This window comes from Bacillus rossius, chromosome 1 (assembly GCF_032445375.1).
Source record: "Bacillus rossius redtenbacheri isolate Brsri chromosome 1, Brsri_v3, whole genome shotgun sequence".
NCBI lineage: Eukaryota > Metazoa > Arthropoda > Insecta > Phasmatodea > Bacillidae > Bacillus > Bacillus rossius.
This window is the reverse complement of record NC_086330.1, coordinates 61919107-61944614: the sequence shown is the minus strand read 5'-3', so window position 1 is coordinate 61944614 and position 25508 is coordinate 61919107. Positions and strand designations below refer to the sequence as shown.

The following is a 25508-nucleotide window of genomic DNA, read 5'->3' as shown; positions in this document are numbered from 1 at the left end:
CTCTAAATGTGAATATTTATTTCCTGAATTTCTTGCCAGCTGCCAGGCATTATGGACACACACATCAATTAGCCATGACAGCAGAGGCCAGTACCATTTTTTTGTTTCGGATGTTTATCCTGTATGTGCCTACATTTTGATCCAGACGGTCAACTCCACCCATTTTCTGGCTATACTCTCCAATAAGAAAGGGGCGTTGCACTTGAATGATGCTTTCTCCTTCTGGGAATATCATTTTGCTGTAGAAAGTGGTTCAACACCAAGACAGTTTGATGCAATGGATACTACTGCGTTATTGACCCACTTGGATACTATGACACCATCATCTTTGACAATAGCTGATTCATAATGTTCTATTTCCTTCTTTAGTAGAATACTGTTAGATGACATTGGGCAAGATTTAGGTATCCTATTATTTCTAATTGTGCCAGTACCACCGTATCCTTTATATATCTAAGAAAAGATAGCAAATTTAGCCCAGTGAGCAGACTGTCAAAGAAGAAGTGGAAAGGCATGAGTGTTTTCCAAAATATTTCACCATTGATTCATCATACAAGAGCTTTTGTTGAGGAATGAAATGTTCTAGGCATTTCTTTTGGATTTTTTCTATCAAGGGCCTAATTTTCACATTTTGTCTTCCTTTTTAATCGTATTGTTTTCTGCACAGTGCGAAAACCTTAGGATTTGCTCAAACCTATTTCTTCTCATTGCATTGAAAACTAACTGATTTCTGGTGTTTTTACTATTTTCCCAGTAATTTATTTTATTGAGAACACTGTTATAACCACTGAGAATCAAAATTCCAATGAAACACCTAATTTCATTCTTAGTAGTACGAGGATGTTCATAGTTATTGAAAATAGCATACTTGTTTGATTCCCGAACAAAATGATAAATGATATGATCATCTATGTATAATTCAAACAGTTCTACAATTGAAAAGTCCCTATATTTACTACAGTCCTGTTCAGGAAAAGTTTTCAAACACAATTCCATGTTCCCATGCACCCATGTTATCTTTGCTGATGTAGCTAGGTGTTGAAAAGTGCTGGGGTCTTCATCCCTTTCATCATTACATCGTAAATCTGCTTGTGCTCTTAGTTGCCGAGGATTCAAGTTTTTTGCTATTCCATCAGTATCTTCATCACCAGAGTCTTCATCAGTCAGAACAGATGGATCCGGTGATGCGATATATACAGTTTCTGCAGTACCAGCTTCATTTTAAGCATCAACAAATATAATGTCCAAAGCCTCCTGGACAGACATATCTGGCTGCAGAATGTTCTTCCAATGCCTGCAATAAAGAATCATTTCAATCAGTGCAATGCTAGAATATGAAAGTTTGTGTCACAAATGAGTGGATATTTTTATAGTCATTTTCATGACAAAACATTTAGTTTCATAGCAGTTGACAGGTTGATGTACAATTAAATGCAATTGGTACTTAAGTCTCAGCTGAGTTGAAACTAGAGAATGATATTGAATGTTGTAATGGAAATAGCCGTAAACTGAAATACACTTGTAATTGTAGTCATTTATAAGAATATAAAACTTGAATGCTATATAACTAAAATAATTATGTTTAGTATCTGTATGTTCATTGTAAAATTTTTAAGCATGGTTTACATTTTGGTAATAAGAATTCTCAATTTTGATTCACTTCTCTACTTAGTGAAAAGTGCTATCATGAATGCCTAGCGTGTCCAAATGGACACACAAACATTTCATGCCAAATAAAGACAAGAATTTTCCAATGAACATGGATCTAAACCTCAACATTCAAAAGAACATGCCTTTAGGTTATATTTTCAATAACTACATATATAATTATTATTATTTTAGGGAATGATATAGTACTTACTCTTTGTCAACGTCCATGGTTTTTGAATTATAAAAATATTCACTATTTAACACTGTCACACATCACAAAAACAATAATGAACACTAGTTGTTTATACCTGAAAAAAAACTAACATGTCTGCTGTATCACATAGTGCAGGTACCAAAAAAAATCCCTGAATTTTTTTGTGTCCATATGGACACGCTGGGAATTAAAGGGTTAATGGAGAAGCAGCTTCTTAAAATTTACCAAATTAGTCACTTGATGCTATTGTAGCACTTCTTGATGTCAGTTACAATCAGCACATTATAATGAGCCTTGGTAGCTTTTCTTCTTATTGTGCTCTTTAGTTTTTTTAGATTTTTTTGTTTGGGTTTAAGGTATTTTTGCTGACAATGTCATTAGAGACTGTAACTCTTGACGACACAGACCAAGGATACTGGGGAAGGAGTCTGCCATTGCCTTCATTAAGGTATCATCCCAACATTTTCCTGGAGTGATTTTGGAAACCATGAAAATATAAATCAGAATGACCGGATTGAGATTCGAATCCAGGTTCAGTGTCTTACCATTGCATCACCTTGCTCCATTGTCATTTTTTAAATGCTGCATGAGTAAAGACAGGTATTCCACATTGAAATCATTTGGATTCTTTTAAAAAGCTGATTGGATTTTCAATTTATTAATATACCTCCTACTTCATTGTTTTTCCATGTGGGAGTCATGTAAGATCTAAATGAGGGTAAAATGGTTCATAGTGCTGACATAATTTGTTGCTTGTTTGACTGTTGTCCAAGTAGAAACTGTTTTTAGTTCCTGTAATTTTTAAAGTATTTTGTTTTTAAATAAAAGTTAAAAAATGGGGTGTGGCTGTGTCATGGACACGGCTGTGTGTTGTATGTGAATTAATATGTGTATGTAACAGGAATTATTTCTATACAAAATATAAAATACACTTTTTTATTTTAACACCATATATATTCACAGTAACTATTTTAGACTAATGTTTTATATATGCAAATGATAGATTTTGACGAGAGCTGACGATTGAAACCTAAATGAACGTCGTAGCTTCTCCTAGTCAAAAGTTATACTAAATGGAAATCTCGAAACGCAGCAAAATGAACTCAAAATGGCGGTGCTTCCCCCTCCACTGTGCGCGATGTGTCACAGTCCTCACTTAGCGTAACAAATTTTTTGATCCTTTAGCTATCCAGTGGTGTAAATAATTTTGGATGGAGATGATAGATATGTAGCTGCAACACCACTGTATCCCCCGATTTTGTTATTATTCGTTTTTTGAATTGCCTCCCACTATGGAAGCAATTTTAAAGATGTATTGACGCCAAATAGACAATTTTTTTAAATGTTGTTAATACAAATACAACTGGGGATGGGGAATATTAATTGTATCGCGTTTCACAGTTGTGATTTTTAACTGCACATCTCAGGGCCAGGCCACAACCCGTGACAGTGAAAATGTCACGTAATGCCACACTCTCCTTGAGCAGCGCCAGGTGTGTCTGGATCACGTGTCGCTAGAGTAGCGGTGCGTCAGTAGATTGCAACTTATCGCGGGCAATTCGCCATCTACTGAACAGTGTCACGCAACACATCTGGCCCTGGCGCTGTTTGTCCAGCAATAAGTGCGCCACATGAGCGTGGCCAGTCTTTTCTATTCCTCTCAAGTAGGGCTCTGCCCAGTTTGTGTGTCTTCAACATTATTATATTAATAATTATTATTGAAAACATATTTATATTAAAATTAATACTTTATATTGTTATATTTATTATTTGCATATTTATTATAAAACTTTATAATAATATTAAAATCAATACAGTATTAAAAATATTAAAGATTAAAGGGTAACTATTATATTTTTAAAAATTTCTGAAATACCACAGAAGATGTTTTGCTTATTTAGAGAAATGTATGATGAATCATAGCAATAAAATATGAGCTACTTTGGTTTCTCTGAGCAAAATTAATTAAAATTTTTTTAAATTTATAATGATCTATGTCACAAAGTAAATATAAATAATACTTGAATAGCGAGGTAAAAATAACACAAAACTATGTCTTCATTTAAAAATATTAGTTCTGCTATTTTCATGCACGAATACACATAATTAATTAAATTTGTTTCTAAAATCTCTCACACCCATATATATTAAAAGCAATGTTCTCCTTTGCAGCACGGAACATATGTCCCGGCGCGGGTCGCATGTCACCGCGTGGGTCGCCTATTGCTGCGCAGATTGCGAGTCGCATGTTGCTGCGCAGGTCGTGGTTAGCTTGTCGCTAAGAGTAACAGTGCGGCACTGTAAAATAAATGGCGACTTGCCGTGGGCATTAGAACGAAATGTTATCGTCTACCATGCAATGAGGAACAAAACAAGAAGCCCAACAAACACCAAGTTATTGCAGTGAAGTAGGGTACTGCCCAGTTTTAATGTGTTTTGTACTTGTTACTTAAATATGCTGAATAATGTAATTTTTAAACTAAAACATTTTATTTAAAAATATTAAAAAATATTACAAAATAAATTTGATGTATTAATAAAAAATGTTAGATAAAACATGCCATTAAACTAAGAATTAATTTTGTTTCTCTAAGATAAAGGATATATGTATGAAATATTCAATTCAATGAACTGAGCTATGTATTTAATAATATTCTAGCAATTGGATAAACAAATAAAATGTATTCATATTTTCTTCAAGCTTAATTTGTATAATCCAGTAATCTGAAAATAAAAAAAAGTAAAATGTATTTCCAGTGATGGGGTTTGAACCATGCCATATACATCAAGCATCACAGCCAAGCGATCTGCCACCATGCTACATAGTCTACATAAACATAAGAAAGAAGACTCTGTATTATCGATAGTGAAATGCAAGTTTTCTTACGTATTTTAAAACTTGTGATTACTTCATTCCAAGCCTATTTTAGTTTACTAAATATGTTCCAGGGTAGTTTCACTAACAAAGTTTCATTTGGCACACCAATACGTTTGGTATTTCCCCTAATGTTTATGAAATTGACTATATGGGTTTATGTGCTACACATGAGTCCGCGATCCTGACGACTTCAGCTCGTGGGTGTAGAACACGTTCTATTACAGTTTTGGCTAAGAATATGTGTATGAAAATATTTATACACAAGAGTCAGACCCCTTGAAAGGGTGCTCTATTAGTACCGACATGTGAGCAGGTGTGCTAATTGAAAATAGAAATGAAAACTGCTGAGGCAATTGGTATCGCCTATTGTGCAGGGCTGGTTTAAATGACAAGGTCACTATGAGGTATAAGTGACTTAGTCATGATAGCGACTTGGCCCTCTAGGCCAGTCAATAAGAGGTAAAGTAAGCAATTTTTACCAGCAGACCTGAAAACTTGATATAAGGGTAATTCGAGGAAGCTGAATCGAATGGTGTTAATTTTTTTGAAATCGGACGTGAAGTTTTTGAAGAATTTCTATGTTTTATTATTATGCCATTTAGGTTCAGTGTCGGACAGTCAGTGTAGGTCCCATGACACACTTGATTGTGTAAATAAATAAACAAACAAACAAACAAACATGGCACTATTCTTTAGGACTTGTATTCAAGCATTGATCACACAAAATAAAATTATTTTAAAACATAACTATATACTACTTTAACATTCAAATTCTTACACTTATGTTAATTCCAAATTATAAGATAATGTGAGACACACTTTATTCTTATTAGCAAATTAAGCCTTTTGGCAAAGTAGATTTATGTATTTTTCACTTGTTACCTGCAAGATGCGTAGCCTTGTTTTGAAATGTAGGACTTTTACTACCTCACACTCTTGCTTAAGCAGCCAAACAAAAATGTTAAACTAAAAAAAATGTATTGAGTTTGATATTAATTTTTCTAATAGTTGTTTGAGGTATATTGATATATGCCAAAAAAATATTTTTGTAATAATTTCACAGCAAATGATAGATGCTAGATGCAACCACAAATTAAAATATCAAAATACAGTAGCTGTGAATGAGAGTGCATTTGCTAGAAATAAATATCTGTACTGGGCTTAAAACAAAAAAATTTCTTAAATCTCTTCACAAACACAATGCTGACCTTCCCCTCCCCCTCAAACTTCCTCTACTGGCCAATAGCTACGTGCCCTGCCTGCTTTCCTCTCCAGTGGAAGGCGTGAGATGCACAGAGCGGAAAGAAAACTGCCTTTTTTTTTTACATTCTTGGTCTATGGTATTCTGTATTTTGTTTGTGTTGAGATACTTCAAAATTGATTTGTTTAAGGAATATTGTTAAAAATGTTATTTTTAACTTTTCTAGTTTCTTAAGAACAAGAGTTAAATGTTTGAGTAAAATGTAGATAAATATAATTTTTTTTTTAATTGTACCTATATAGTAAAGTTGAATCAAATTACTAAATTAGACTGTTGCAAAATTTTGTTGTGTGGCATAGTGATGTTGACTAAATGAAAGGACAATGTTTTGATAGAAAATTTTACTTTGTAATTTTTTCATATTTAAAATTTTTTATTTTTATTTTTTATTTTTATCACAATTTGGAATAATGGTTTCCTTTTATTGTGTTTTTGTTTGTAAGCAAATAAGCCTGATAGAGTTTAACTGGTGGTGCAACAGGTAATAAGGTTTGGTTTACATGAATCTCTATGTTTTGAAAAACTAATTTTGTAATTCTTTGAATCTTTGAAATAGCTGTAAGTGTGTTCATAACTTTATAATTATGTTCTTGATTGCAGGAAATGGACAAGGATCGTGATTTGGCAGTTGCCCTGCAACTTCAAGAAAAATTTAACTCTGTAAGTCTCCTCAATAATGTGGTTGGCCTGTCATCTTGGTTGTATTTGGTAGCACTAATTAATTTTTACTTTAATAAAAATAATTATAATAAACTAAAATACTTTTTTATGCTACCCTAATATAGAGGTGGGTCGAAAAGTATCAACCTGATACTTTGTCACTGATATGCGCCTGTATCAGGAACGGCAAACGAGTACACTTGAAAAGTATCAAGTACTTTAGTATCAGTTCAGAATTCGCCTGGAACAACACCACGGCCAATGTGCGCAGAACCCGATCGCAGATGACGGTCACTTGGGCGGAGCTAGTGAAAGGGGAGGGAGCAGGAACGACGAATAAGGGATAAAGAAGGGAAATAATGTAGGGGAGGAAGCGCAGGGGAAGGCGTTGAAGGAGAGCGAAATTGTTACGAGTCGTTTGGTTATTGTCCCACATCAAAGTACGCTCAGTGCGCAGTGCGTGCACAGTCTTGTTCAATAATAAAACTAATGAAATTTTAATATTAAAAAGTACATTAATACAAGATATAATATTTATATTTGTGCACCTAACAGCTATGAAAATGCAAATAAATTCTCAGTTGACACTAATAACAGATGTAATCAACATATGGACTTTTTTTTTTCGAAAACAATTAGTAACTAGTGTTTTCATATATTAAAAGATTACGATTTTATCAAAAATTAAAAATAAAAAAAAACAGATACGTACATTAGTGAGCATACTATATCAATGTTTACGTTTCAAATGTTTCTTCAGATTAGTCAATGATGATTTATAACTCAGTTTTTGTTTACACAAATTACAATTAGCAAACTCATTATTTTCCGTAAAAAAATTCCACACAAATGAAGTCTTTTTCTTGCACTTATCCATTCCTTATTTCACTATAAAGATACTAACTACAAAGCATGACAGCCCGCAACAATGTACATGGTAATACACGGCCAGGACGAACTGCAGTGAATGTTGAACTTATTGATACTGGCTGTATCAGGCGGGCATGAGAGTAACAGAGGTAGAGAATTACCGGGCGTGATAAATAATGTATCAAAGACACCGATACCTTTTTACGCTGGTGATGACGGCACGGAGGATGTGTACCCTGTAACGAGAATGCTGATACCTTGTCGCTTCCTGGGACTGCTACTGCTCTGATACAAAAGTATCAGAGACTTGTAACTAGGTACATTACTGTATCAGTATCAGGTTGGAACAGATACCGAAAATTTCTGTAACAACCCACCTCTACCCTAATATAATATTGAGGTTTATTTACAAACTGATGTTATTGTAACTAGCACATTGGTTACTATTTACGGCATAATGTGTGTTGAATTCTTGTCTTTTAAGTACACATGCACTTGTGTTGAAAACCTTAGGAAGCCAGCTTCAAGGATGTGAATCACAACAAGAAATTGGGCAAGGAGAACGCAGCGAAGTCAGCTGCCACCTCGCTGGTGGACACCACTTGGGAGTACATAGACCCGACCCCCGATGTCCATGGCATGTTCCAGTTGTTCAACAACCGCTTTTTCTGGGGCAAGCTCTCTGGGGTTGAGGTGAAGTGGAGCACCCGTATGACGTCGTAAGTGAACTAATTAATTCATTGATTAATGTTTAACTACTGAACATTCAAATTAATTTGAGGTGGAATGTAGTCTCAAGTTTGTTAGTTAATTACAGTTACTTACACAGTTTGTTTTGAAAGCCATTGTGTGGTACTCTGTATTAAATAAAGACAGCATGTGTTGCAGCTTGTTCTGTTTTATGGTAAATAATATATAGTATTAGAGATACTGTGCATTAACATCCAGTCAGGGCCGGTGCGCCCATATAGGCGAACTAGGCAACCGCCTAGGGCGCCAAGTAGCTGGGGGCGGCGCAGCACGACACATAACAGCTGATATCATATGTTTAACGATTATTGAAACTAGATGAAAATGGATTTTTGTAACAGTTTGGAATGTTTATATTGATGTAAGTAATTATTTAAAGTCCACGGTGACCTGTTTATGATTTGTAATAAGTAAAAAAGTAAAAAAAAAAAAAACACAAGCCTGCTTACATTTGATTGTTGACAAAATCTTAGGCTTACATGATGTATTTTGAGGCAAGGAAAAATTTTTTTGGGGTGTCCGGCAGGGCGCGCGGGGGGGGGGGGGGGGGGGGGGGGGGGGGGGCTATAAGGTTTTTCGCCTAGGGCGCCAATTTACCTTGCACCGGCCCTGCATCCAGTACATATTCAGCTACCTATTTCCAGCTATTGAGAATTTTAAGTACAATACATACAATGTTTTTCACAAAATCTAATGTATTTTAGAGGTTTGTAGCCCTGTTCAAAGCCACTATCCTTGTGTTATTGAGTCACCGGTCATATCTTCAATATGTCGAAGAAAATATAGCAACTCCTTTGGCCATCTAAAATGGTCTGATAATTTATGTGGTGACAGTGCACAAAATAAAATAATGTTAGTATGATCACGGTTGTGATTAACATTGTGACTCAACTTGACCAGATATGTATAATGTCACTGAACACAAGCTTTTTATAATTGATACTGTACTATGATAGGTGACAGAATCAGTGTGTGTTGGGCTCCACGTAGTGGTAGCCACTTATCTGTGGTGTGCTAGTTATATAAATATACACAAATACACAGATAGTGTGTGGTATCGTTAAATAACAACAATATATACTGGTCATTTAAATATGGAAGTTTAAATAATGAATAATTATTTATGGATGGTTATGGCTCTGGAAAATAAATATATTCTTTAATTAATTCTCAGAATTCAGATATGGGCGCCACCCTTATGCACTATGTAAATTCCTTAATAGTTTAAAGATCATGTAGTATGATACACAAGGGAAATATTAAATATTCTCTCACTATAAAAACCTTCACAAGATATGGAAATAAACAACAAACCAATTAGAATTATAAAGGACACACACACATGCACTGTAAAATAACGACATATAAACTTACGATTAATATAAATATTCTTTAATCAAATAAAAGTATGTTTTGTCTCTAATCAATCCAGTGGTATGTTGTTTTATATTTGATAAAATTACAGGAGTTAGGTTGCACACATGGTAACATGAAACAAAAGTTCATATGGTCCAAAATAAAAAATGTTTGTTGCAAATCTCGATTTATAATAAATTATTTACGTGAGAAAATAATATTTATTTAAAATGTTTGTTATTAAAATTAGTTTTTTTTTTTATTTTCCGCGGCTGAACTCATTGAATATTTGCGGTAGAGCATCTCGAGACATCTGTCTCAGTTCACCTCTGGGTGATTGAACAAAAATCAAGTATGTAAAACAGGATGCGTGATTGTTTTAATAAAAATGTTTATCTCCATATGATTTTATAATAGCTCAACAATGAAACGTAATATTTGAAAGTCCGTCGGCAAAAATCACGATGTATGTATGTAGTGAACATTCAAATTAGCATGGCATCATGAGTCGCTGGTTACTCACGGTAAAACACACCTCAGTACACGTCATTTATGACGTGCCCTAGTTAAATAACATATACTTAAGATGTAAACGACGTTTCAAAACATCCTGATCATCGGATGACCTATCCAGCTATTCATCTTCATTGATTTTTAAGGGAATTTCAACCCGGCCTATGCAGCCATCATCGTCGTTAATTTCAGACTCTTTTCGTTAATTCTGTAGTGACGCTTATCTTAAGTAACAACGTCGCTGATTGGCTGAATCACTAAAATTGTTGACTTAATTACACGTTCAAAATCACTCACAGACAATTAGCAAAACAAATTAATACATCACAATTCCTTAAATTTAAAATAGGATTTTACAACAATGGAAAATCTCTTATGTAATTATTAAATAAAAAGTTCAATTTGCCGTTTTTAGGTCCAATGTTCCCTAGAGGGGTCTTGTTAATTGAGCTTCGGCGTCACTTATATTACACCATAGAGAATGGTAGTTGCAGATACGTCCAAAGACGTGAACACAGAATAAAAACATAAAATGTCAATAAATAATAATAATAATAATTAAAAAGTGTTATTTAAATAAAAGAAAACACTTTCTGTGCGTATGACAGTCATGTTTCAGCACAGAATTGCCGCCCTTGATAAGCATAATGTGTTGCAGTTTTCAAATTTTTAAACAAGGCACGGTGTGCTTTTCAGTTGAAAACTCGCTGCTCGAGTTAAATAAAAAAGTTAGTTGCCAGGCAACGACTCGCGCGACACCACAAAACGACGAAAGAAAGAGGGGAATAAAAAAACTTTGGCGCGAGAAAGGACACCTGTCCCGCACCCCTCTCCTGATTCGTGGACTAGCACCTCAGTACGCGGCACTCCGTCACAGAGTTCAGACCTGCGCTGGTATTCGGTGTATTTTCGCGGGAAAACTTGCAATCTTGTTGAAGTTCTCAGCATCATCAGTCCTGGAACTAAGTTGGGTTGCAGTGGCACTCGGAGGATAATACTTACAGTAAGTATTCGTCGCAATCACAAGGGAAATGTGTAAGACAAATGTACATGTGGCATAACAATGGGACTTTATCCAGGTCATCACTGTAGCAGTGGATCGGCCTCCATCCGTGGTGCTGGCAGCATCCTGTGGAAGGCGAACCTGGGACCATACATCACCGGGTGGTGATTCAGCTGCCCTTGGACATCCCTGCCGACCAAATCAGCGCGAGACGTCGGCTGACGTCACAGGCGCGCGGCGGCGACGAAACAGCAGGCGGGATCACAGCCACCTGCTCCTGCTGGGGTAGTGTCTCGGTGCGACACCTGCCGCCCTGGTACTGGCCCAGTGCGTGACGCGGCGGAGCACCGCGGCGCCAGCACATCGTTTGCAGCACACGTCATTGTTAGGTACACTTCCGAAGGAATTCGCGTCTCTGTTCGCTCCTATTGTTGAGTGTAATCACTGCACTCACTTAACTTAAACCTCTCATTCGTAAATCAAAGTTTATCAATTATAACATGTGTGATCGTGCACTTGCAAGCACGAGTGTCTGCAGGCCTATCAACTTCTTATCTTGCTGCTATCATACCACTGGATTAATAAAGATATTCAAAATATTAATGCGTAAATGTAAACAAAATCATTTAGATAGATCTCGGTTTGTAACCTAATAACAAGAACAATATATTAGCTTAATTAACAATAAGCTCATTAACCATGAATAACATATCTCTTGAAAGTTTTAAATTCAAGTTACCATAACTTTGCAGTAATTAACTAGAAAAATTAATACATTTCTCATATTGTAAAAATGTGATTTTCACAATGTTCATTTGCATGCAGCCTAAGCCTAGTGCTGCCTGTATGTTTCACAATACCATTACACATATCAACTTCATGTAATCTTACATCTACATTTCATTAACAATTCATAAAAAAAATTACAATTCACAATTTCATAACATAACATTTACATTACATTTATGTACAATGTTACAGGCTGTTATTATGATAGCCTGATTTTAATAACATTTTAAAAGAGTTTTTTTTTTTTTAAATTCTTTAAACAAAAGTTGTTTTTAGCTAAACAAAGTAATTTTTAGCTAGGTAACAAGGCTGTGTGAAAAAAAAAAATCACACCATATGTTCTTTTTCTTGCTTAATGTTCATTCGCCTCTTTTTTTTACAGGAACAGACGAATTGTCTTGTATTTTTTTTTTCTTTTCTTTTCTTATCTCAGTCGTCTCGGCGAGTGAGTAACTTGAACGTTTTCATCTGGCTGGTGATTTCCGATTGCACTCTGGCGACTATCGGAGCAGATCAGCTGTTCGGTGCTCTTTCATTTCATTCTCATTTTCACGGTGTTTTATCGACCCGCAGCGGGCTTCGCTGGGTCGGAAATTCACGTTTATTTTTCACAATTATATTCCTTACAGGAATCGAGCATCGTAATGTATCTGAGGCTCCTAGCCTCAATGTAGATAGCAGCATGCTATATTATCAATTGTAAACAAAACATGTGTTCTTCAGGATAGCTTGTAACAGCTCCTGTTGAGTAGTACATTTTTCATTTTCTCTTTTCTCAGAGCTGAATTTATATTTTGAAAATAATTTATATTTTCTTGTATATTTTTATCTTTTGCTTGGAGGATTGTTTAACTTGAAGTTGATTTATCTTGAGGCTTGTGGACACTCACTGCAAGAGCGTGTTATCTCGCGACATAGGATTCTACACAGTGTTTTTCAGGTCAGCCTATATCAAGATTTTTTTTTTTTTTTTTTCCAAAGAAACAAAATTCATAAACAAACTTCGAAGAATCGAGTGATTCATATAATGAAAATTTATAAATTTTCTGTATAGGGTCCTTTTCAAAATAAAACTTCATATAGATGTTTTCTGCAAATTTTCTTGTTATCATTTCATAGCAGATCAGCATACCCCTTTCTTTTTTTTTTTTCTTTTAACCACAAACATAGGAATAAAACATAATTAAATTCAACACTACTAACAGATTGGTATTGTATGCGAAATGGATGCATACTTTTCTAATCAGTATCCCCAAGTGATACCAACCTAAAACATCAGGAAAAAAAAAATACTATTTCCAATTTCATTAGTATTCTCATATCAAACCAAAAATAATATAGCTATTTTCATCTTAAATTGTGGTGATCTCTGCAAGAAAAGTGTTACAGTGCGACGAAATATCAACTGGAATAACCTATAACAAGGTAACCTAGAATAATTTTGCTTGTAGTTGCAAAGTGTTTTGTGCTTGTAGAACTGCTTTGCATGCCAGTGTTTACACATGTGTACACAGCTAGGTGAAATAACATCTCACATGTATTTTGTCGAGCACAGTTACACTCATGTCTACTTGCTAGATAATTACATAGCTCTTCACAGTAAATAGGGCGAGTCTAGTGCTTCCCAATATGTGTTAGTGTTAGTGGGTCAGTACCCAAATCGAAGAATACATTAGCCGTAAAATACTCAAATAATTTATACCCATAATAGCTTCACTGGCTACTCAAAATCCCAGTGCGGGTGGCATGTCACTTCACCTCGTCACAGGACACTGGCGGGAATTACACTTCCGCTCTTACGCAAGGGTATACTCAACGGCTATATTACGCCTCTCCTGGCGTACCATATACATAACAACATAACACATCATAAACACGGGGATTACAGGGCTCTTGTGCTAGCCATCACATACAGACTGCTCTCAGCTGTTACTCCAGCTTACTCGCTCACATGACAATGAGGTAAACATTAATTAGTGCTTCGACCAACATTTAATTTGCAGTGGTAGGGTTCTTATATTCCCTCAGCTGTGCAATGTTGTAACGGCCTATTGACTGGCCTGTTGATGGCTCGGCTAAAGCATAGCAATTCTCATGAGTGGATCCCGTAATAACATATGGACCATCAAATAATAAAAACAATTTCTTAGTTACATTTTCCCAAGCTCTGCTCACTGGATTAGTTTTCTTGAGCACTAGGTCACCAATTTTGAAGGTTGCTAATTTAGATGCGGGGTGCCTCCTCTTGCGGACTGCAGCTTCTGCTGTAAGCTTCTTTCTTATAAATTGCTCCACCTCATCACCAGTGGGTAACACTTCCTCCTCTTGCTCTTGACTCAGTCGGGGCAGGTAGATAGGGTTGATCGCCTCAGACCTATCCAGACTCATGGCTTCGTATGGGGTGACTCCTATCGAACTGTGTACTGTGTGATTTATTACACATTCTACATATGGTAGTTTATCCCTCCAGGATTGCTGTGACTTGTGACATAATATACGTAGTAGACCTCCAATAGTTTTCATCAATCTCTCGACGGGATTGCTTTGAGGGTGGCGTACAGAAATGGTAGTGGGGATAACGCCTAACTTGCGTACGCCCTGCTGCCACACTTCACTAGTAAACTGTGTACCCTTATCTGAGAGTACCATCTTTGGCATACCAACTTCATCAGTAAATAATTTTAATTTACCCATAACTGCTTTTGCAGTAGGATTTACAATAGCGTACAGCCTGGTGAATTTTGTGAATATGTCTTGAACTACAAATATATACTTCACCCCTCCTTTGGACTGGGGTAGTGGGCCAAATAAATCCACTGACAATAACTCTAGTGGTGCCTTGGGGAGAATAGGCTGTATCTCTCCATGCAGGTGTTCTTTAGGTGATTTTGACTTTTGACAAAGATCACATGCTCTAGTGATCTGTATGACAAATCGGGGCATATTGGGCCAATATACTTGTCTCCTTAAAGCCTCAGTTAGCTTCTTGCTTCCTGCATGCCCAAGTGCAACATGTACTTCCCATGTGACCTGCTGTATCATGCTGATTGGAATTACTGGCTTCCATGCATCTTCATATAGGTATTTCTTTCTTGAGTGTGCAAATAATATTCCTTCAGGGGATTTGCAAAAGTACTGGTGAATCTTATGTTCCGCTGGGTGACTGGTCATCTGTTTGACAGTGTCTTGGCAGAATTTGTCCTCCTGCTGCTTGGCTTGCAGGTCCTTTAGTAGTTCTTTGAGCTTTGGATTAGATTTCAAAACATTTGCTGCTGTTGATGCCACTAGGAATTCCTTCTGGTGAGCTGGGCTGGTGTTGTCTTGCATTTCTTCAAGGCGGCTCAGATAATCAGCTGTTGTGTTAGATGACCCCTTGATGTGCTGAATCTGTACATCATACTCTTGCAGCAATAAGAACCATCTCGTAAGTCTGCTCCCAAACAACTTCCCAGCCTTCAGACAAGTTAAGGCCTGATGATCAGTTAGCAGCTTAATGGTCTCACCTAGTAGTATGTCACGGTACTTCTGTAGGGCCCACACTATGGCTAACGCTTCACGTTCAGTCACAGTGTAATTCCTTTCAGCTGGACTTAATGTTCTGCTGGCCATTGCCACCGTTTTTTCCACTCCTTGGTGTTCCTGTGCAAGTTTGCATCCTAGTGCAGTATTAGATGCATCTGTGTACAGCAGAAATTCTTTCCCTTGAACAGGATGATATATCACATGCTCTTCCAGGAATAAGTTTTTCAAACTTTTGAAGGCTTGGTCATGCTCTTCAGTCCACTTCCATACATTATCTTTCTTAAGGAGCTGGAACAAAGGTACTGCACACTGGGCTACCTTATTGGAATAGTTTCGGTAGAAACCAACTATGCCTAAGAAGGCCCTTAGTTGTCTCACATTCCTGGGTGTGGGGAAATCTTGAATAATTTGTAGTTTCTCTGGAGCTGTTTTAATTCCTTCTGGAGTAAGGATATGCCCTAAGAATGGCAGTTCTTCTCTACAAAATTTTGATTTGCGTATTTTTACTGTCATACCTGCATTTTGTAATTTATGTAACACAGTAGCAATGTGTTGCAGGTGTTCCTCAAAAGTGACAGATGTTATTAAAATATCATCTACATACGCTCTGGCAAATCCTTTGCACTCAGGCCCTAGAGTAGTGTCAAGACACCTGGTGAAATCTGCTACAGCGTTGCAGAGTCCAAACGGCATCACAGTAAAAACGTACTGCTGATTGTGGAATAGGAAAGCTGTGTATTTACATGACCCAGGCTCAAGTGGAATCTGCCAGTAGCCAGATGACAGATCCATGGTGGTCAAATATTTGACACCTTGGTACAGCCTCAGAATTTCAGATGTCTGTACCGGGCTCTCTCTGTCCTTGATGGTTATTTTGTTTAACTCTCTTGCGTCAAGACAGAGTCTTACAGTCCCATCTTTTTTTCCAACACAGACAATAGGGTTGGCATAAGGGCTAGCCTCCCTTCTCACCACATTCCAGTCTACCATGAGCTGCAAATACGCAGTAGCCTCTTGTACGTATTTAGCTGGAACAGGGTAGGACCTCCTATGAAAAGGTGCATTCTCCTGTGTCTTGATTTTTGCCTGATAAAATTTGTTTCTCCCTGGTTTATCCGAAAATACCTGCTGGAAATTTCTTAACACATTGAATAGCTGTTGCAGCTGAATGTGTGTGACAGTTCTGGAATCTTGAACTGACTGTCTGATGTCCTCAATGGTAGCTTGCAGCTGTTCGTTGGCTTGGTTGTTACACACTTGCTTGCACATAGGTGTGTTACTTAAAATGCCTATGAAGTTGTTTCGGACATGCCATTTGTCTGTTAATGACACCGGTGTAGGACTGTCACTAGGTTGTATAGTGCTTTTCCTGAAATCTATTACTATGCCGAACTGTGACAGAAAATCAGTTCCAATGATTAGTGGTTTTGCTAATCCCTTTACCACTAGTGCTGTCAACTCCTTGGGTTTTCCAAGTCCATATACTGTTATTAGCACTTGCCTGTTCACAATAGGACTGGCTCTAGAGGTAACACCAATAATTTTAATGGCAGGTACTGGAATTTTTGGTACCTTCATGCCAATGCGTTCTAGGAAACATACCAGCTCCTCACTGATACAGGTCACCTCTGCTCCACTGTCAATAAGTGCAGCCACTTCTTGCCCATATATGTTTAGGTTAATTTGTGGGCAGACCGTGTGAAATTGAGGTATTACGCCCTCGTCAGTCTCCTTGTACAAAAATTCCCTTTCATTATCTCTCATCATTACAGTACACATAAATTTGTGGTAGCTTACACAACTATAAATACATGTCACATTAGTCACCCCTGAGTCTGGAGGTCGGGTTTCGGTGTGGGGCGATCCTACAGAAACCCTTTCTAGTTTAACGTGCCCTTAGACACTCGCGCATCCTGCGAGTCTGGCACATTTCTGTTATTATTGTACCATGTACTGGTACCAGCTGCTTCCTGTACTGCGGACTTAAACTCTGCTGCAACAGGGTTTTCCAGCAGATAGCGTGGACGTGCTCCATGCTGATTAGTCACTTCAGGTTGTTGGCTCTGGCGAAACGTCCTGTTGGGCGACGCCGGTTGCTCAGACGGGTGGCTGTAGTGGGGCTTGCCTCCACCGCTGTCTGTCGTCTTGGGACTTCGGTAGTATGGCAGGCGGGAATCTTCACGCTGGTCGTGGTACTGTCTCTCCTTCATCCTACGGTGTTGGTTGTAATAATTCTCCCTCTCGTCATCGGATGAGGCACGACGACCGTATTTGTGGGACTCCCTGGGTGGCCGTTGGTCCGGCGAGTAGGACCGCCTTCTCTCTTCATAACGGGCACTCTTCCTGGCTCGTTCTGCCCCCTCTTCACCACTGTGGTATCCCTTGTTGCTGGGCCACCAGGTACGCTTCCCGTTGTAGTGTGCCCCTTTGTATCTGTTGTGGTAGGGCCCACCGTTACCACGAGGTGCTTCCCTCCTTGCTTGCCAACTTATGTAGTTCACTGCGGCCTGGCGTTCTGGTTTCTGTTTACCTTCACGTCCTTGCCAGTAAGGGTTGACCTGGTGCTGCTTCTGGTGAGGTAGTGCTCGTTCTGCCTCCTCTGTCCTGGGTGCTACTCGATCCAGTTTCTCGAGCTTATCGTAGTTTAGCAGTCGATCACGAAACTCTGTGACATCACGACAGTGTAGACCAGACAACTGCTTCTGGTATTTCAGCGGCAGCTGTGTCAACATGGCAGCCACAAACTCCTCATCGGTCATACTGAGATCCAAATACCTTGTTTTGTCATACATGTTAGACAAATGTGCCTCCAGAGATGTGCCCTTCCTTGGGTCGTATTTCTCTGTGTGGAGTTGTGCCCTCAGATTACTCTGGATCCTGATGTTCCAGAATTGCAGTCTGAACAGCTCTTTAAATTGAGTGAAACTGTGTGTATTTGTGCTGGTCAGCTCCCACCAATAGAATGCCTGACCTTTCAATGCGTTGTTCAAACATTTCAAAACCTCTCCATCGGTGAGGTTAAACATAGTCACATATTCCTCGAATTTTCTGAGGAATCTCATAGGGCTCTCATTTGCCCTGCCTGCGAAAGTAGGCATGGCCTCTGCCCACAGCTTTGCTGGATGGTGCATCAGAGCTACCGGGTCCAGATGGCGCTCTGTTGATGTGGTAGTTGCCCTAGGTCCAACTGCTGCCATAGTCTCTACAGTCTGCCTGGGTAGTGATTCCATAGGATAGGTGCTGTAACTGCACCCAGGTGTGGTGTCCAGTGGTCTACATGTACTAGTAGGAGGTACTTCAGGTGCCTCTCGCTGTGTCCTACCAGTTGCGTCAGGTGTAGGGCTCTGACTTACAGTCACATTCTGCAAACAATCTCGTAGGCTAGAGGTCGCCACCTCTATGTCCTCCAACCTGACTTCGAGTCGTCGAGTCTGTCCATGCAGCTCGTCTCTCATACTGACTTGACTGCGCTGGCAAAATTCCCTCAGACCATGTTGTTCTAGGGTCACATTTTCACGGATGGCTAGTAGTTGTGTTTCCAACTCACCTACCCGTTCAACTGTCTGAGTCACCTTCTCCACGACCTGGTTAATTTCCCTCTGTTGCTGCACTAACTTCTCCTCTATGCTATGTTCTAGACTCTGTACACTGGAACCAGTGAGGTCTAGTTTTGTCTCCACCTGCTCTGCCTGCTTGGTGTGTATTGCTAGTTGAGACATTATCCTATTCTCAGATTGTTCGGTTTGTTTTGTGAGCTGTGCAGTGTGTTCAGCTTGTTTGGCGAGCTGTTGTAACACCTGCTGTAGCATCTGTGTCATGTCAGGGCTTGACGTGGACATGCCTGTTGTAGTCGTTGTTTTGTCCTGTTCTAGTGTTACACTTCCTGTGGGAATAGGTGACACTGGCCGCCCTAACCTCTCACTATGCTGCGTGTGTGAGTGTGTGGGTACATCCATTATTCTTGTCTCTGGCGAACTACATTCCTCCATGGCCGACGATGTGTCACTGTCAGAGCTGTGATTCTTAGGACACTCTTCACATATGCTATTGGCCCTACTCCTTAAATTATATGTTTGCTGAGCCATTGTGTTTGACCTCCAACAAATTAAAATTCACAATCACAACAAATACCCTGCTTACTTGACAGTTCAAATGAAATACTTGTTTGTATGTAAACAAACCTATTAGCTTTGATACAAACAAATCTGGCCCCACTAGTTGGGTTGCCACTCTTCTGTACTATGATAGGTGACAGAATCAGTGTGTGTTGGGCTCCACGTAGTGGTAGCCACTTATCTGTGGTGTGCTAGTTATATAAATATACACAAATACACAGATAGTGTGTGGTATCGTTAAATAACAACAATATATACTGGTCATTTAAATATGGAAGTTTAAATAATGAATAATTATTTATGGATGGTTATGGCTCTGGAAAATAAATATATTCTTTAATTAATTCTCAGAATTCAGATATGGGCGCCACCCTTATGCACTATGTAAATTCCTTAATAGTTTAAAGATCATGTAGTATGATACACAAGGGAAATATTAAATATTCTCTCACTATAAAAACCTTCACAAGATATGGAAATAAACAACAAACCAATTAGAATTATAAAGGACACACACACATGCACTGTAAAATAACGACATATAAACTTACGATTAATATAAATATTCTTTAATCAAATAAAAGTATGTTTTGTCTCTAATCAATCCAGTGGTATGTTGTTTTATATTTGATAAAATTACAGGAGTTAGGTTGCACACATGGTAACATGAAACAAAAGTTCATATGGTCCAAAATAAAAAATGTTTGTTGCAAATCTCGATTTATAATAAATTATTTACGTGAGAAAATAATATTTATTTAAAATGTTCGTTATTAAAATTAGTTTTTTTTTTTTATTTTCCGCGGCTGAACTCATTGAATATTTGCGGTAGAGCATCTCGAGACATCTGTCTCAGTTCACCTCTGGGTGATTGAACAAAAATCAAGTATGTAAAACAGGATGCGTGATTGTTTTAATAAAAATTTTTATCTCCATATGATTTTATAATAGCTCAACAATGAAACGTAATATTTGAAAGTCCGTCGGCAAAAATCACGATGTATGTATGTAGTGAACATTCAAATTAGCATGGCATCATGAGTCGCTGGTTACTCACGGTAAAACACACCTCAGTACACGTCATTTATGACGTGCCCTAGTTAAATAACATATACTTAAGATGTAAACGACGTTTCAAAACATCCTGATCGTCGGATGACCTATCCAGCTATTCATCTTCATTGATTTTTAAGGGAATTTCAACCCGGCCTATGCAGCCATCATCGTCGTTAATTTCAGACTCTTTTCGTTAATTCTGTAGTGACGCTTATCTTAAGTAACAACGTCGCTGATTGGCTGAATCACTAAAATTGTTGACTTAATTACACGTTCAAAATCACTCACAGACAATTAGCAAAACAAATTAATACATCACAATTCCTTAAATTTAAAATAGGATTTTACAACAATGGAAAATCTCTTATGTAATTATTAAATAAAAAGTTCAATTTGCCGTTTTTAGGTCCAATGTTCCCTAGAGGGGTCTTGTTAATTGAGCTTCGGCGTCACTTATATTACACCATAGAGAATGGTAGTTGCAGATACGTCCAAAGACGTGAACACAGAATAAAAACATAAAATGTCAATAAATAATAATAATAATAATTAAAAAGTGTTATTTAAATAAAAGAAAACACTTTCTGTGCGTATGACAGTCATGTTTCAGCACAATACACCCACTCTCTAAACATTTTAAGCACATATAATACAGCTGAAACAATAATGCACATCTTAAATGTGGTCAGATTTGAGTTACATCCATTTTTAATGTCACAGAGTGGTCTTGCCTTATGAAAAATATTTTCAGCTGAATTTATTATGAATTAAATTGATATTAATAAGGTTTTTTTTGTGTAGGATACACCATACAGTTACCTTATAAATGATTCTCATTCACAGTCCAGAGTCTCTTGAGATGATCTTGGCCAACATGATTGTTTTGTAATATACAAACAAGTTTCCTTATTTTTCTATATCATTTACTTGTCCATAGGTAGTTTTGTACAAGAAATGGTTCGAAAACAAGGCGGCTGTGTTACAAGTTTTTTAGTTTCAGCAAAGTACTTGACAAAAAGATTGCTTTCCACCAGAAAACTGCATATGTAGAACCCTGTTTTAATGTTTATTCAACAAGGAAAATGAAACAAAAAAAAATGCATGATATATCAGTTTAGCACTTGTCAGGTTTGAATTTTTTTACCAATGTACTCATTGAGCTATATAGACAAATTTAATGTTAAAACCACTGTTGGGTACACTTGATGCTCATTTTTGCCTTAACCAAGCCAACAATTTTCCTTCAACTTTGTGGTGCTTTCAGCTTCTGTTTTCTTTGTCTTTATAGACACAGTACCACATTTCAGTACAATTGTCTAACACAATTCACAGCGATAGCATTTAGAATGGAAATGCAGATGTCCAACTCCTTCGCTATTTGAACTTGAATTTTTTTGTGAATATAATACTCATAAGCAATATAAAAAGTTTTTTTTTTGTGACATCGCGGAATGATTGACACACTAAAATATTGTATAAGTATGTATGTACATTGAAAACACACCAAAATGTCAAGGAATGGAAGGATTTAATATTTGGTTTTCCAAGACGAAGGTGCCAACAGACACATAACTGCGACATATGTACCTTTGGTATATAGAATACACAGAGGTTTTCAAAAAAAATTTTTGCATTTATTGAATTTAGGAAAACAAACGTTAAAAGCAAGAAATGCATAATTCGTGAAACTTTATACACAGGATGTAATGTTACTGAAAAGCTGATATCACGTTATGTTTTAATTTTTCTCGATGGCGCTCTTGTGTTGTGTGTTTCATCACAAACTTTGTCCAGGTTATTTAACAAGTGTTAACAATAGGAACACTTGCGTGACTTTTTACCACTATTAAATAACATTTATTAATAGGTGTTTGCTAAATTTGGGACAAAACATAAAATTTAAAACATTATGGAGATAAATTAACAGGTACATTACTTAACAATAGTAATGATAAACTGCAATAAACAGCATTGTGTGCAGGTGTGCTGGTGTGTGCTGCTATGAGGGGCGTGGCGGTCTGTGCTCTGTGCGCCTCAGCGCTCCCCTTCTCAAGCTGCGGCCACGGAAAGATCTCGTGGAAACACTGTTGGTACGTTCTACTCCAGCACCCCTGGGGTGAAGGGCAAAACATTAAAAGGTTTTCCTATTAGGGGAACCAACATTTTAAGTATCAGGAATTTTCACACTGGTAAATTGGCTCTTCAATTTTTATGATACATAACTTCATTTTTTAAACTATTATTATTTATAAATTTTTTCAAAAATTACAATAATATGGATGTGCGAAATTGTAATTTTTACAATTAAATATTGAACTGCACCACTCTCCGGGGGGGGGGGGGGGGGGGGGGGGGTTCTCTCACTCTCTTCGCCGATGTCGCGCTTCCATTCGCTCGCGGACTCTCCGAAAACTCGCTCGGAACTCCCGCGGAGGCCGGCGTCGCTACTCAAATACTAGTGGGTTGTCTTTCCAGAATGGACTAGAGCGGCTGTGATGAGTCGCTTCATCCCGGGCAGACCTGATGCCCGAACAGTTCAGAAGAACGGCATTCATTCACGCCACTCCGCGGGTTGGCCCGCAGAATCCCCAAGGCCAGCAATAGATAACAGCGCCGAGGAAGGATGATGCGTGGGGAGCGAAGGGGGGTGGATTGGGGTAGCGACGACCCTTGTAATCCGGCCAGGTGCGCATGGCATGCCTTACGTCAGTGGATGGCATGTGATACCAGTGGCCGTGCATAGCCGCCAGCCAGCTCCGAACCTGGCATCGTGGTCTGGTCTCTCGCGTTTGTAACAGTATACAATATTGTATACCAAGATATTTTTTACCAATTTTACTGATTTTTTGTATCTAATTCATTTTTATAGTTTTGTATCCCTTTATATATCATCATAATAAAATTTATAGAAAAGATAAAAAAATCAATTATTACTAAAGTCTGATTTACACCTAGTGAAGTAGGTGGGTAACAGCTAGTAGGATGTAAGTTGAATGGTTTTCCATTAAAAATTTTCCACCTGTGCAATATAAATTTTTTTATAATCCACCAACTGACATAAATTGTCTCGAACCATTTACAAATTTAATTGCAGCATAAAATGTTTCGTTATACTAGATAATTATATATGTTTTAATTTGTTTGTGTGATTTATGCAGGTGTTTTTAATAAAGCTCTCCCTTTTTAAATAACACTTAGATATTGCATTGATTTACTTGTACGTGGTATTTCTTAAGGCGATTGGTGCACGGTAAAAAACGGTCACAGGCCCGAAAACAATGAATTTTGTATCATATGACCACTAAAGAGTCTAGATGCCTATGTGGGTGACCGTTACTATGTAGGGAGGTCAGGAGCTTAGTTCCAGCTCGTCAGTGGCGAGATGGCCTTCATACGGGAAGGGTGTTGCTGGCGGTCGCTCTGCGGCCTGCCATCTAGGAGGAATTAACAGAACCTCGAAGGTTTAGCAGGTTTTCTCTTTCACTCATCCTTCGCCATGGGGAGGCAGAATGGATTATTTTTTGTCCGCAACTACGCAGACGTCATGTGGCCACTCTTGCACTCTTCTCACTCAACTCGCTCATTCTCTCACACTATTTCAATAAATCTTTTCAAATCTTCAACATCAATACTTTAAACCATTGCGCTTCCTACGAATTAATTATATTTCATGCACGTGCCCGAAATCAGCTGCAAAAAATTAAAACGCGTAGTCAATTTTTTTCTTCAAAAACCTTCCTAAACACTGTGTGTTAAAAAACATTCTGAAAGCCCATTTTTCTAGATAAATGGAAATTCTAAATCACCTACGCCACAAGGAAACATTGTGCTTTAATATTATGTAAAGAAAACACCTCTTAGTTTTATAGTTATGTAAAGGTGGTGTGATATGTTTTAGATGTCGCACCATCTTATCATCCATGTAGAAGAGTTACCCGAAAAGCTAACAAGACTATTGCCATGGAAATGGAAATATGTTTAAGGAAATATTTTTCAAATGTTTGTAAACAGTAAACAACATATAAAAAATCTTATAACTGTAAAATTAAAATACAAACAACCCTATAGCAAATTTAATTTCAATATGAAAAAGTCTACAATAATGTTTACAAGAAACGAAATTGCAATAGCAATACAAAAATATCGCAATTTTGTTACATTGTTAATATATATATATATATTATTTTTAATAAAGGCAATAAAAATGACATACTCAATATTTGTAATACAATAAATACCTTAAGCCCTACATAATTGCTGCGATATTCACAATAAATGCTTTTCTTAAATATAGTAATTAAAAAAACATCGTAAATAAATTATGAACATACATATTATGGTGAAGGAAAGTGGACACTATCACACTGAAAAATCTTAGAGGGTAGTTTTCCTCATCTTATTTCTTTCTTTGCGTTTTTGGTCTTGTTCGTTAAAATATTTCATGTTGAAATACTTGATACGCATATACGTTCTTGTCCTGACAAAACAGTATGTAACTTCTGGATATTTATTTTCAGTAGTTCCGCAAATAATTTTAGTCAGTGATTCAAAAATCCGCTCTTTTTTACACAAATTGTTGCCATGAATATTATCAAAACACATTTCAGCGATCTTTATTAATTCAAAAAATTCATTAGTGGGACATTTTAAGTTACCCTTTGATTGTACATGTATCCAGCTATCATCCTCCGAATTGAAATCCGTAGTGCCAAGGTCAGGATATTTATTTCTGAAACGGTGAGCTATATAGCCAGAAACATATTTCAGCCCTTCAAGAGAAATTTCGTCACTTGAAAGGGGCCTAGCCTCTAAATCTAAGTCTATTTCTTCCATGTCAGCAAGATCTATTTCATTTAAAGGTGATTTCTCTT

The 25508-nt window shown here is 37.4% G+C and overlaps 1 protein-coding gene across 11 annotated transcripts in view; it reads left to right on the top strand.

The window, feature by feature from the left end:
- LOC134536670 (DNA-dependent metalloprotease dvc-1) overlaps nt 1-25508 on the top strand; it is a 44517-nt gene that overhangs the window by 1831 nt on the left and 17178 nt on the right. For 4 of the 11 annotated variants that reach the window (XM_063376584.1, XM_063376507.1, XM_063376538.1 and 1 more), the window contains exons 2-4: nt 6604-6663; nt 8047-8252; nt 22619-22727. In XM_063376584.1, the coding sequence (XP_063232654.1) occupies nt 6607-6663; nt 8047-8252; nt 22619-22727 (372 nt within the window). In that variant the 5' untranslated portion in view covers nt 6604-6606. Of the gene's footprint in view, nt 1-4036; nt 4738-6603; nt 6664-8046; nt 8253-22618; nt 22728-25508 lie in introns of all 11 variants that reach the window. The other 7 variants (XM_063376530.1, XM_063376524.1, XM_063376562.1 and 4 more) reach the window with 6 other exon arrangements.